Below are 14971 nucleotides of genomic sequence, written 5' to 3'. Positions count from 1 at the left end.
GGACACAGGGAGTTTAATTATTCTTTTCGCATTTTTACCGATGTTGCTGATTGCAGGATACGTTGGTAAACATCTGTCTGACATCAAAATAGTTAAAATCGACTGAGCTTCAAATTTTGTAGGTGGGATGGACTTTCTTAGAATAAGCCTAGTAAAATCCATTAGAAATTTCGGTTCTGGAAACTTAGGAAAATTGTTCTCGTAATCTCCAAAATTTCAACTTTTGATAGCCAAGCGGTGTTTCCTTCTTCGCGATTAAGGAATGCAGTGAGGAAGCCGGAAATTCCTTACATTCTTTCCCACTTAAAGGAAATCTAGTCACCAAATCCAGGTGGTGACGAATTATCTACCACATTATAATCGGACGACACTTGTACAGTCTGCTAGGCTTTTCAAAGCTGGAAACACGAAAAATGACTGTGTCTTAGCCGGGATTCAAACTCCGGACCTTCCGACTGCTAGCCGGACAGCTAGCTTTGCGCCTCGAAGGTACGCGGCAGGGAAAGAGAAAATTTCTTATAGTGTTGGAAAATTGCAAATAACTACACTGAAAAAAAAAAAAAAAAAAAGGGGAAAGTTCTATATCTCCCGTTCTACTGGGCCGATTGAAGAAATTCAATTAGCATTTTTAATGTCTCGAAAGCGTGATTTAGGATATGTTCTGGATTTATATATAGCATTATACTAACATAGGTATTTTAACCCAAAATCGGACTTTTTCTGAAATAACATACCAATTGTTTTGCATATTTCGATTCTACGACTCAAATTACGCCAAACTACCAAGTTTTGTAAAAATCTCACGAGTAGTTTTTAAAAAAATAGCTTTCAAAATTTTAGCTCCTCAATGTTAATTCAGATTGGTATATATTTATTAATCTCTCTTCTTTTATTAAACTTATTTTATTCTTCATTTCACATTTCGAAATTCAGGTTCATTCCAAATAAAATTCACCCATTTTTTTATAATTTATTTTTAAAATTTGTATTTTTAAATAATATTTATAAATTTTTCAAAACAAATTTTGAAATATAACCTATAAAATTTTACCATCATCTTAAAGTAGATGTATTTCTAAGCATACCTGCAAAAAATTACAATTTTTTATTCACAATTTACTAAAGATGTACTTAAATTTATATATTGGCGAGATTTGAAATTTAGCATATTTGTTGAAAGCGATAAAACATCAAATGTGGTTTTGACACTTTGCTAAAATTAATTGAAGGTAGGAACGAAGTGACTTTTTTTTCGCTCATGAACAATGTAAAAAGACAGGAACGAGGTGCACTTTTTTCCGTTCCAACATAATGGGAGGGAAAGGAAAATTGGTTGCCATGTATTAAGAAGTTCGCTAAGTGAATTAATTATTCTTGGCGCAAACTGAAAAAAAAAATTGTGCCAAGATGAAATTTTGAATTTCTCCGTAAATTTTTCACCAAATTTTACAAAATTTAATACTTAGGCATAATTTGTGTCTTAGAATCGAAATCTGGAAAACAAATGTTATTCCAGAAAAAGTCCGATTTTGTTTCAAAATATTAGAACAATGCTACATATAAATCTAATATATATCCTAAGTAGTGCTTTCGAGATATGAAAATCGCAATTTGAATTTTGTCATTAGGCCCAGTAGAACGGGAGATATAGAACCGCCACCACCTTTTTTTTTTTTTTTTTTTCCCGCAGTGTACATATTATGGTTGAAAATATACTATGTATGTTAGATTTTTAATTCACTTACGCAACAGAATTATTTTAATACATAATGGTCACTCTCTTTCTTTTTTGCCAATCAATTTTTGGCCACACCATGAAATTCAAGCAAAAGATGAACCTTTCTGAAATTGCATTCTGGAACATTTTCTATTTCTTTTGTGCTTTTCAATTTCAGTGGATCTAGGCGAATAAAAGGAAGAATCTCTTGATCACGTATTAGCCAGCTCTCCCCCCCCCACACACACATACACACAAACTCACACCTCCCGGCCATGGGAAACTACTATCCTCCTTACGCAGTAAATTTAGAGCTACTTTCATCTTTCAATGGAACTCTTGTGAGACCTGATCTCATTTACGAAATATTCTGGGCTACTAGACACAAGGGAAACTTACGGAAGTCTTTCAGAATTCTACCGATGTCTTCTCACACTCACAACATATGAAACTGATAAGGTTGATAATAAGTTCTTGTTCCGATACACAATCGATGTACAAAAGCGAATAAACAAGCATAAAGAAGGTTTTTCAGTTCCTTTAATAGGTGCGTTTCTCAATTCCACCGCATGTCCATGTATGGCTTGGTTTATTACATGTTTTTAGATATATACATATAGCCATACAACATATGGCTATATTTATATTATTTATTCATTGCTGTAATTCTGTGTTTTATTCTTTATTCATACATTTCGAAGTATAAATATGAAAGTCAAGCCACCTATTTTTATTAACAATTATAAAATTTACAGATTCGGAAAATAGATTAATAAGATTAGATTGGATTATTTCATTATGACAGAATACGCTACGGATAGAGATATGGGTCTATGGAAAAGTAATTACACACGAAGTTAAGTTTCAAACTTTCTTCCCGATGTATTAGAGATCTTAAAGTACATTTTTAATTTAAAGAAATTGATATTTTTGGCATTTGAAGGTCATCGAGAACGTTCGAAATGATCTTAAAATCTGAATTGATGATTATATTTTTATAAACCTAAACTAGTTTTGGTGGCGTCAGATCCGAAGAATGATGCGGTTAAGTCCAGCAATATAGATTCATTTGCATGAAATGAAATCATTCGTAATCGCCGCATAATCGAAGTGTTCTAACTAGTTGTAGTTAATGTATGCATTAAAAACAAAATCTGTATATGCAATTTACAAGACATTTGTTTCATATTAATGTTTAAAATTAAAATCACAGAATGTTCCAAAACTTCACAATCTTCTCGCAAAATAGTTAGCAATATAGCATTAAACGTGAATATCTCTCAGATAAAATTTTGAAATTAATTTTTGCCTTCTTCTACTGTAGCCATTTTCTTCAAATTCTGCTCACGCAGTTATGATAAAATAATATTTTACGTCGTTTTTAAAAATTCGCCATTTTTATTCGAAATAAAAACAATTTTTGAATAATTGTCTCTCGTGTATTCTGTGGATGATATTCTCTCAACATTCTGTTCAAGTGTTTACTCATAAATATTCTAAATATGTCAAAAATTTTAGTTTGCGTGGTAGTGGCAAAGATACACAAAACATTATACATTTTGTAGAGACATTAGGTTAATCGGAAAAAGCTGGAGAGATAAACAGTTAGCAACGCCTTCGCCGGGAATCGAACTATGGACCTCTGGAATACCGGCCCAGCTTGCAGAAAAACTAAACCACGAAGGCATGCTAGGAAGGCAGGAGAAGTACCTTACATACTCCCTCTTTTAAAGGGCGACTGGGGTTTTAAGGGACCCAATCGCCAAATCCTGGGTGTGGAGAATCCTCATCCAACACCCTTTTAGTTCTGGAGCCACTGTATAGACATTAGGTATTTTTTTGGAAGCAGGCAAGGTAAAAATTCAGCAATCGCGTTCTCCGGGAACCGAACCACTGACCTCTGGAATACCGCCCCAGTGTGCAGAACCACTACATCACGAAGGTACGCTAGGAAGGTGGGAGAAATACCTTACAATTTAAATAAAATATGCAGGTATAAGAAACAGCTTAGCTTTCTTTGAAATTATTAAATGCTTTATAATATTTTAATTTTAACATAACTTCTCAGAAGTGAAAAAAGTTTAAACATTACAAAAGTATCTTGTTTTTATATATTTTCAATCATTTTTATATAGATACCTTACCGCTTTTCCGAGAAACATAACATTTTATTCTTATTCTTCTTCTTCTTCTTCTTCTTCTTCTTATTATTATTATTATTATTATTTATAACATTTGATACTTTTCTTCAAAGCTCAAGAACTATACCTTGGAAGAATTCAGTAAGATATATTAATAGCAGAATGTTCTAAAGAGAAAGTCCTAAAAGAAGAAGGAAATGGTATTAACTTGTTTTGGGGTGGGCTTGGGGCGTATCTTTGCTACATTAAAAGGAAAAGATGATCTTATTTTGACATGAATTTAGGTAAGATCTATTGAAAGACTTGCGAAGGGAAGCTTTCAAATGAAGTATTCCAAGGCAGGTGTACAAATACTTATTTCTACTTAACGATTAAAAAACAACAGTTCTTTAATTTAGACGCTAAAATTGATTGATTACCGTCTACAAGGCGAAGGCCATCACGCACTTACACCTTCTTTCGATGCCAACAACCAGAGGTATAGCCTCTGTTGAAGAGAATGATACCTTAGCCGGATAATGAAACCCCATGAACATCGATAGAGTCAGCCTCAGTTTGAGTTACATTTGAGTTTAAGGCGTTCACGTCGATTTCATTTCTAGAGCAAAAATTAGTTGATTATAACTATCGCTTATGATCTTTCCGCAGTATACCCACCAAGAAATCCCCTACAAGACTCCGATAATCAGAAACAAGAGGTAAGAACTGAAATTCAACAATAAAAATATGGAAAAACATGTCTATGTTCCATGCCGAAGAAGTTCTTTTGCTTTACCAAATTTTTCTGTTTTCGTTACTGTAATAAAGAAAGAGTAAGAAAGCTCAACTTGTAGACACTAATAGGAATAAAACTTTTTAACCCCTTTCTGAAATTGCAAGGGCTTGTCAAAAAGTAGCACTTTTACAACCCCTTAAAAAAGGCAGAATGGGTACCTTTCCAAAAGCTATAATGTGAACTTAAAATGATTTCGAACAGAGATTTAGAATAGAAGAGAATTAAATCCATCTTTTATATCTCGTAATTTATCGAATCACAAAATTAAAACTGTCTAGTAAATCTAACATTTGTAGACAGATTATCTAAAAAATAACGAATAGAAAAGTTAATAATCTCTATATAATTGCCGACATTACATAGAAATCCAAAGTAAAACATGAGTTCTACTCAGGAAGTAAAGTTTGTCAAAGCTAAGCAACTTTAGATACTTTTAAAAGTCATATTTAACATTAAAACAATTAAATTAGCTTAAAATGTATTTTAAAAATTAATTCTGTAATTAACTGAATTAATCATTTATTTTAACAAATTAATTAAAAACTATTTAAAATCTAGAAATCTGGAATAAAAATTAAACTGCGACAGTATACACATTTCTGTCTGATGCTCTCTCTACGATAATCTCATCGCAGAATGTCAATCTTCGAACTAATAATGGATCGGAAATTAATCTTCCTAATGAATTTTTAATTAATAAATCTAAATTCGAAATGTAATATGAATGTTTCGCAAAAGAAAATGGATTTATAGATTTTTACTTATTCTTCTAAACTTGTACGACTATTGTTTCATTTTATTCATACGACTATTGTTTCGTTTTAGGAGATACAGGGCCTTGCAGTAATTATATATGTTCATTTGGAGCAATATGCATGCTGAATAATGATATACCAGGATGCGTATGCCCTAGCTGCACAGAAGAGTTCGATCCAGTATGTGGAACGGATGGAATGTCATATACGAACGAATGCAAGATGAAACGAGAAAGTTGTGAACAAAGGAAAGAAATAAGCATAGCTTATACTGGGCTTTGTAGTAAGCATTTTGGCCAACTTCATCAATTTTATTTTTCCGGATGCTTCCTTTTTAACTTAATACATAATTCTTTGTCTTAACCTGTGCTTTTAAGATGTCAGGCGTTTTGTATTTCAGTACTTCTCTGAAAGGAAGATTCTTTTTCTGATGATTTATTGATAAAATTTTTTAAATTAGTCTTTTGATAAATTTCAGTTTCTTATAATAAGAAAATAATTTTCCATTTTAGGAAATTTGCTGTAGTTTATTATTATGTTATTAATTCCCAAAGGTAAACAGAGGATTATAAGTGTGATGACATTTTGTTAAGTCTGATTTTTTTCGTTGGCAAGGAAAATGGGACTATACAATTTAGTTTTCAAAAATGTATTTTTTACTAGAAAAATTGTAGAGATAGATATTATTTGAAGGAAAGATGCATTCTTGGGTTTGTATATGAATGTATTTTGAATCATAGCAAATGAATTTAACACATTTAACTGCTTGATTTCTGTTTAAATCTATAACTCTTTCATATCTAATTCTTGAGATTCTCCAATACATCTTATATTCTTTTTAAGCCTTAATTTAAGAAAAGCACGCTCCATCACATCTGAAAAGGCCGCATTATTTAACTATTATTAATGATTATTTAACTATACTAATATGGCTATGGACTATACATTCAAATAAGACTGTGGTTTATTTAACTATGCAATCACGGTGGAGCTGAGAACCTTTCAGAAGAAATAATTTCTTGGAGCGCTTTAAAAAGGATATTGACTTGCATTCGCTGACTGTATATGGGAACAATTATGAAACCTTTATACAGCCAAACTATTTAACTACTAGAAACAGAATTCTTGACAGAACACTGGTGTTCCAGCTTTAGTTACACGGCCATCGACTGCTTTGTCCAAAATCAGGTTCATAACATCAGTTCAAATGAAAATTATGAGAACTTGATTGTTTTAAGTAACTGGCACTCGGAGAAGAAATCTTTGTTTCTTCTCCGAGTCAAATTCAAAATGGTGTCAAACTAAAGTAAATTTACAGGCTAACTGGCCTCCTAATGGAGTGAATTTGATCGGGATGTGTTCAGTGTGGGGTACAACGTGTAACACAAATTAACAGTTAGATCATTGCCAAATACAAAGCTTTATCAAGCAATTAATATCCTTTGCAATCCTAAAAAAATCGTTTTTAATATCTAAAATTAATTTTCCTCAGATTTTTTAAAATTTATTATCCACTGTCTGATTCTTAAATAAAACATTCATTTATGTTTGTCGTATATCAGGGGTGGGATACCCCGGATCACATTCCACCCACATTCATCTTCAACAGCAGGGAAAAAGGCTGCATGATTTTTATAATCTTGAGTGCTGTTGTTCTGCAATTATTATTGAATAATTTTTACGTAGATTTATTAAATTTTAAACAAATTAAAAAACTGCATAAGGACTTGAAAATGTTAGGTAATTGCTTTCGTTTACATTTATAAAATCGGTAATGTAATTTAATGTGACTTTTGCATTTGTTTTTCGCTTGGAAGTAGTCTTGATTCCAGCTTCGCAACTCGTGGTTTAAATTATCTTCTAAGTGAACATAAATACCTTCGATCTTAAAGAAGTCTTAATTTGTATCATGTATGAAAATATTGATTCATAATAATATGTAATTCCAGAGCAGAAAATCAATGGCGTGCTTGGTCACGCAAGTTTAGAACGGAATATTTCCATGTGTCAATGAGATTTTACCGGCATAGGAAAAGATATTTTATAAAAGTAGCTTCTTTTAAATCAATTAGCTTCATTTATAGTTCTTTAGATACTTTTAAGACATCAATCCGATATGGTTCAAAAGTTAATTGCATTACAAAAATATGCTCTTCAAAATGTGAAAATCTATTCATGTAGTCTTCAATTCAGCAATCCATGACTGTTGCTTAAATATCGAAGATTTGTGGTCATATTTCTGCTCGTTTAAGATTTTTGACAGAAGCGAGAAATAAGCGATAACCAAGCGATAAAGTTTTGATAAATGCTAGCTTCTTTCAAAATACTTCAATTTTCTGCTTCATATCATACATATGTTTTGTTTTGCCTTGCAAAAAAATTAAGTCATTTTGTTTTTGTCAGCAGATATGACAAAAATGCAAAGTTTCTTTTAAATTATTTATCTGATAATTCGCATGTTTTTCCATGTTCCTCGTTAGAATGTTAAAATGTGTTTCATAAATTTAAAACTTTATAAAGAATTTTCCTGTCACGAATATATGAACTTGTCAAATAATAGGGCAAATAAACACTAATGTTTTATCATCTAATATATAAGCATGTTTCAGTATTCATGAAGGCGCATTGCATTCACTCAAAAAAGTTAAAAGTTGCAATAACTTTATCTTGTATAATAGTTGTCTTAGCTCAAAGAATTTTCTGATGCATTATACACTGGAACAGCACTAACTTTTTAAAATTTGAATTTCCTCTTTTAACCAAGAAAGGAATCTTTCTTTCTTGCCTTTCGTAGAATGTGTACCGTTGGTGCAAATACTGAACAAAATAGTAGAAATTAGTTCTGATTGACGCCATATTTCTCTGAAGCTGTTAAAATTTCAACGTATGCGTATATGACATTTCAATGTAAATTATAAATAACTGGCAAAGCGACGCAAAATCAAAAAATAAAGGCCGCAGGTTTCTCTACTCTGCCGTAAATAAAATAATGTGTCATATCGCAAAATTATACCAGATGCCCATGTAGCACATATGGTACATACCTTTCTCCATTTACGTGAAAATGCAAATGTAAAATATGAAAATTTATTATTAGGATTACATTTCTATTGCATAATTTCTTTCTGTTCGTACATTGTATTGCATAATATCTCATCAACTTCTACTTTTCCCAGTTATTTTTGATTTTCAAACCTTCATATTTTAAAAATATAATTAAATATTTTTTTTACCCTTATTGTATTTAAAACTTGTCCAAGTAAGAAATTTGGAATGAAAATTCATCACAGTTTTTAAAAATGTTAAATTTTGTTTACGATTCTAAATTCAATTTAGCCCACCAGCGGCCGAGCGGTTAAGTCGCTGAACACTGGTAGTTCGGTCTCAGGTTCGAATCCCGCGAACGGGCTGGCTGCATGGGTGTTTTCGTGGTTTTCCCCATGTGTAACGTGTATACGAGCCAGTTTCCCTTAGAAAGTCCTCCACGAAGGCATCCCTCCCCTTAGGCAGATAGCCCTCGAGGCTTTGCCGTAATTAAATAACCTAACCTAACCTAACCTAAATTCAATTTAATAATAAAATTGGTTTCATATAAACTCCTCTTGATTATTTTTAAATGTTTTAGAAATAAATACATTTTGTTCGTTTAAAATTACTAACAATTTATTTTTTCTTGTTTTTGAATTTTATTCCAATTAGTTATTATATAGTTTACCAAACATTTCTGAAAATACTAGGAAAACAATGAGAAATATCGTCAATTATCGACATGATCCATAGAAAAAACTCGAAATCTTCATTTAACTCACTCTTTTTGAGCTGAAGCTCTTCAGAAATCACTCAGAATTGCGTAGCTACTAGCGACCGAGCGGTTAAGTCGCTGAAAACTGGTAGTTTGATTCAGGGTTCGCATCCCGGCAGAAGAGCTTGCTACATGGTAATTTTTTCTCCGTGTGTAACGTGCGTAGTAGTCAGTTTCATTTAGAAAGTCCTCCACGAAGGCATCAATTTCATTAGGCAGATAGTCTTTGAGTGCTTTGCCATAACTAAAGCCAAACCAATCAAAACTGGTTAACTACTGACTGATCGCAGACTGTGTCATTTGGTTTAGTTGAAATGGCAAAGCCCGCTAGAACTACACACGCGCTTGTATTTGTTTAAAGGGAGAGATGCCTTCGTATTGAACTTTATCAGGGAAACTTTCTCGTATCCACATCATACGTGAGGTAGACCATGAAAACGCTCCTGGAGCCAGTCCATTCGCCTATAATCGAACATAGGTCGAACTACCAGTATTCAGTGGCCTTTAACGCTCGTTGCCTATTAGAGCCGTATTTATATGATGTTGTCAGATCTTCTGGATGCTTCGGGGAAAATCCTTCAAAGACATTCGAAAATACGTTATCCAGAAACTTTAAAATACTATGTTGTCGTCGAAAATCTCTAAATGTTGCCACCTTGAAGATAGTTTTCCTTTCCAAGGCTGATTAAGAGCTTTTTTGCTCGTATCGAACGTTGTACGCAATTCTTTCACAAGTTAAGATCTGTAGATCTATACCAGAAGTAAGTACTTATATATAAAATATGTATTCACAAGTGCAATCGCACTTAAAATATTAATTACTTTAACTACAAAATTTAAGCAACTAAGTAATGAAAAACAATATACAATACTAAAACAATACTCAACAACGAAAGCAACACAATTAAATGGATCAAAACATGTACAGTATTATCTATATATGAATTATTTCCTAATTTCATTTTGCGCAATATTTCACAGATGTATGCAGTCACACGCAATGCGAATACTACGCAGAATGCGAGCTGGACAGCAACACTGGCCGTGCCTCTTGTGTCTGCCCGCAAAAATGTGTGAAGGTATGCTCACATAAAAATGTAATTTTATGCACTGTGCTATTATGTATGTATTTTATGTAGTTTATATAATTTATCTCTTCGCAATATTAATTTGTACGCTCTTTATAAATAATTTTCGTAGCTAGGCGGATGAAATAAGATTGTTCTTTTCAGGCAATCACATACAAATAGCTTTTTCTTTAGGCAAAAAAATAGTAAATAATTTTATCCGATTACAAATACTTTTCGAAAGGAAAAAAATTAAAACTATTGAAAATGCATTTCTCTTACGTACGTTAAAATTCTAAAGTTATTTTACTTATTTAATACTTTAGTTTAAAATAAGACAGAATATTCATTATGATTTGTTTGTTTTTTCCTTTTTCAAAATTTATCCTAGGATATAGCATATTTTCTGTAGAAGCAAATAAATGTAGGATTTAATCAAAAATTTTTTAATTTCATATTAAAGTTTTACAGAAATGACTCATAAATTAATGCTTACTGTACGTAAAATAAATGTTTGTTAATAAGAAGCTTTTACGTCAGATTTTCAATAATAAGATTTTTGTTAAAATTGCACATTTTTCTACGACCTCAAGTTTAGTAGCGCAATCGTTTGTTTTTCCTTAAAAGTAAAATGCTTGATAGGTTAATATTAAAATTTTATACATTTAACAGGGTAGTTGTCAAAATACGTTTATATCTTAGCATCTGTTCGAAAGTTAGCTTTCCGTAGAAATTATTAAGATTTTAACAACTGTTTAAGACTAATTTAAAAATTCTCTCGAATAAAAATTAAATCTCGAAATCAATGCGTTTTTTCGAATCGTGACTTTCCTTTAAAAAGTATAAAAAATTTGATTATACCCAAATTAATGTATATAGGCAGTTGAAAAAGTTAAGTTAGAAACAAATAAACTTCTTTTCATCTATTTTAATTAGATAAAATTGTGCAGAAAACTGAAAAAAATATTCTTTGTCATTAATAGAGATAAATGATCGTCAGTTATTTTTCGGTGTAAAGAACAAATGAGAATTTTAATTCTTTTCTTTGGTCAGAATGGTAATTAATAACAGTTCAGGCAATAGCAAAAAATAAATAAACATGTTAAACAATTTATTCATGCTAGAAAGTGAAAATGGAGAAAGAAAAATTATTTTAGAACACAAATCTTCATAATATTTGCCCATTCCAAAAAACAGTTAAGTACTTTGAAAGTGTCGAAGTCGTTCAACTCTGGACGAATTTGATAAATTGTTGGCTAATTATATCAAAATTATTCTTAGTCATTTAATTTAATTTAGGTGGAAGCTAAGGTTTGTGGAAATGATGGAGTAACGTATCAAAATGAGTGTGAATTACGAGTATCGGCATGCAATAAGAAACAGTACATTATAGTCGCATCCAAAGGACCCTGTGGTAAGAGAGTTTATTCAAAAATATCTGCTAATGTACATTAGTATTAAATGCTTTCCTTCAAATTCCAATTGTCCATCTTCTGTAAAAATGTCACTCCAAACACAGGCAATACAGACAGTCTTTTACGATCCCAGTTTGTTTCCAAAGACATTGTATGCTTTGAAATAGCAATATGTGTAATTCATGCAAGGTTCCAGTTGTATCGAAAGTCCGCTCTCCAAACATTCTGGAGCCTGAAACTTAAATTAATTAATTTACATCAGCTAATTTTAGCTTAGCTGCTGTAGCTAAAATAGCATACAGCAATTATATTAAATTGTTGTACTGCCAAAAATAATTTGAACTCGTCCATCATTTGGAGTCAGAATTAGACACAAATTTATAAGTAATTAAAGAAAGAACATCTTAAAAGTAAACTGAAATCAGTTTTTTAAATATTCACTGAGTTTTTAAAAATTTAATGAACTACTATTTTACAGTAAAAAAGTAAAGTCTGAATACTGTACCATTTTTTGCCTCCCATAGGTAAGGGAAGTAAGGTTTCTGGTCCAAAATCAGCACAAATTAGGGTCCCAAAATTAGGGTCCAAAACAGCATGTTTCTTCTGTTCTGGAAATGTTTTCTATTGTTTTGGCTACCATTTAATTTTCTTCAAGTTCATTTAAAGCTGAATTTTAGGGTGTGATTTAGTTTGGGACCTGAAACCAGATCATAGAACCGAAGTGCTTTCTTCTCTTAATGAGAGAAAAACCTATGCCTGTCCATTTTAGGTTGATCCACAGCTGGTAGAGAATATCACAGTTTTTTGAAGCCAAAGAAATTAAAACTTCCTCCGTGTCTTTACCGAGATTCGAACCACGAATCTATCAGTTATTATCTGGATGTGCTAACCACTTACACCAAGAGAACATGCGTAGGAAGAACGCTGTAATAATTTACTTTTTTGCCACCATATGGGTAAATTGCAGACGTGTGAGAACCAATTGTTTAAGTCCAGTAGTCCCAAGTTATCGTCCAACAACAATTTAGTTCGATTCCCACATTAGAGCTTTTAATGCAAGGAAGCGTTATCAACTTTTCCTTTGGCCAGATTCGAGCCACGGATCTTCAGTTTTTTTCTTCGATCTGCTAATCACTCATCATACAAAAACACATACTATGGAATGAATTATTTCTTTGGAAGCCTTTTAAATGTTTTTTTTTTTTTTTTTTTTTAAAAAAAAACGAGGATTTTAACATTTATTAAAACCTGATGTAATATTTCACAAATCTTGCTATATATCTTTAAAACTCACAACTCTCATTCAGTATGAGAATATTTTAATACTGTAATGAAAATCCTTATTATACCATAAATGTCGATTATGATATAATAAGGCCTTATAATGTAATTTTTATTGCAATAGATGTCATTTGTTTACATATTTTATAAATACCTTTAAACTTAAACCAAGTAAATGCAAAGAATACTAATGTGAGAAAAAATATTGCTTTTAATGATTAATCTCCTGTTTCAAGCAAGAAATATTATTCCTGCATTCAATTAATCTCATTTACTTGCGCATTTTAATTGAGGTTTTTATTATGACTAATTTAGCAGCAGTATAATAGTATTATCAGGACTGGTATTCCTCTTTACTTGCTTTGGAAACATTAACTGTCCTGACTCGGAACAGGGAGCTTACTCAAGCTATGTTCGATAAATTGTGAAGTAGACAATACACACAGGAATGGTATACGAAACCCTTTATTTTTCTATCTTTATAGAGCTTTCCGGAACTTCGGAATATAGAGACCAACCACTTGTGGTCTGAACGTAAGAATATAAAAATACTAACTAAAACTCTAACTAAACTAACTTTGGATTAATATACAAGTGCCTACTTTAAGATTGGCCGTAAATTAACAAAAAGCCGTATGTAGTACAGAGAGCTGCTAGAACTACGATACGTTTAAAATTATCAAGAAGATTAAACCTCTGGCCTTGAAGGCAACCAGCAACCGAGTAAAACTACTATGGCAAGCGGCCTGCTTCTAATAACTCCTTCCTCTCTCTTGCTTGGCAAAAAGCCACAACTTAAGTACTTGGCGTTGGCAAAACAAATTTGCATAAATAAGTTAAAGCTTTTAATTCTGGCCGGAAGTAGAAAATAAGAAGTGATAGTAAAGATTTAAAATAAAATAAACGTTAGTAAAACTTAGGATCCTTACAGTATTATTAAAATCTTCCTTCTCTTTTTATAAATTAAGGTTTTATTCTCGTAAAATAAGCTGTATAGTGGTTTTAATCTTCAACTAAATCAACCAGTAATTCATTTTCATTATGTAGTCAGTCCCACAGTCAAGAAAAAAGAATTACAATACTATGGAAGTAATATGGTGTATTGGAAGTTCTTTATCGAAACTGATGAGAATATTTGCGGGTTAAATAAATTCATAGATTACAACTGTGGTTCTTCACTTATTTTACTCTATGCACCCTTTCACCTTTATTTGATGGTCTTTTCCTTCTCAACTTTCCAAAACTCGAAAAATACATTTGCATTTAATTAAATTTATATTATATTTTAATGCATATTTTCAGAAAAGTACTTTCTTTTATAATCATAAACTAAATGCTTAGCATGTAAATAAAACGCTCACCCCGAATTCCACGCTGAAACTTTGAAATTTCCCCAAGGTAGAATTCCCCCCTTCCGATAGAGAACCTCTGGATTACAATTTTTAAAAGCGAAATAAATTCGAGATTTATTACAAAAAATCAAAAAGAGTGTAGATGTTTCTATATATATTTGTATGAATTCTGTTAAATCTTTGTTTGCTGATATAGTTACTAAGCGTAGTTCTACCATCTATCAATGTCCAGAGCAGAGGTTGTGGACCTTTTTCCAAATCAAATAAGTCAAATCAATAAATGTACAACATAAGGCACGCATTTCGATACAACTCCAAATCTTTTTAAACATAAATTACTGCATAAAGTAAAACCAAAGGCAAACAATATTCTGCCATTAGTTTTAGTAACTATAACATTGCAATTATTCGTACCTGAACTCTCCTCAGATTGTGCTTCAAATCGTTAACCACCCTTTTTTGCAATATGTCACAAACTGCATATCTAAAAAACGAAGCTTACATATTTACGCTGGAATATTTATCACGCATGGATATATATATAGAGAGAGACATGATAAATTTACAATACGCTAATTAACTGTTTTTGCATATTATTTTTTTTTCTTATTCTGCGTTTCAAAAACGCTTGTTTTCTCATTGCATAAGGACTTTTAAACAACCACT

The 14971-nt window shown here is 31.6% G+C and overlaps 1 protein-coding gene across 1 annotated transcript in view; it reads left to right on the top strand.

Annotated features, from left to right (window-relative positions):
* The window catches only part of LOC118193620 (agrin-like), a 777240-nt gene that overhangs the window by 657186 nt on the left and 105083 nt on the right, over positions 1-14971 (top strand). The window contains exons 7-9 of the mRNA XM_085810647.1: positions 5459-5671; positions 10172-10269; positions 11557-11671. Of these exons, the coding sequence (XP_085666773.1) occupies positions 5459-5671; positions 10172-10269; positions 11557-11671 (426 nt within the window). The remainder of the gene's footprint in view (positions 1-5458; positions 5672-10171; positions 10270-11556; positions 11672-14971) is intronic.

The sequence above is a fragment of the Stegodyphus dumicola genome, chromosome 2 (genome assembly GCF_044657685.1).
Source record: "Stegodyphus dumicola isolate Sdum_Otavi_A_Nest chromosome 2, ASM4465768v1".
Classification (NCBI taxonomy): Eukaryota; Metazoa; Arthropoda; class Arachnida; order Araneae; family Eresidae; genus Stegodyphus; species Stegodyphus dumicola.
This window is presented reverse-complemented; position numbering and strand designations above follow the sequence as displayed.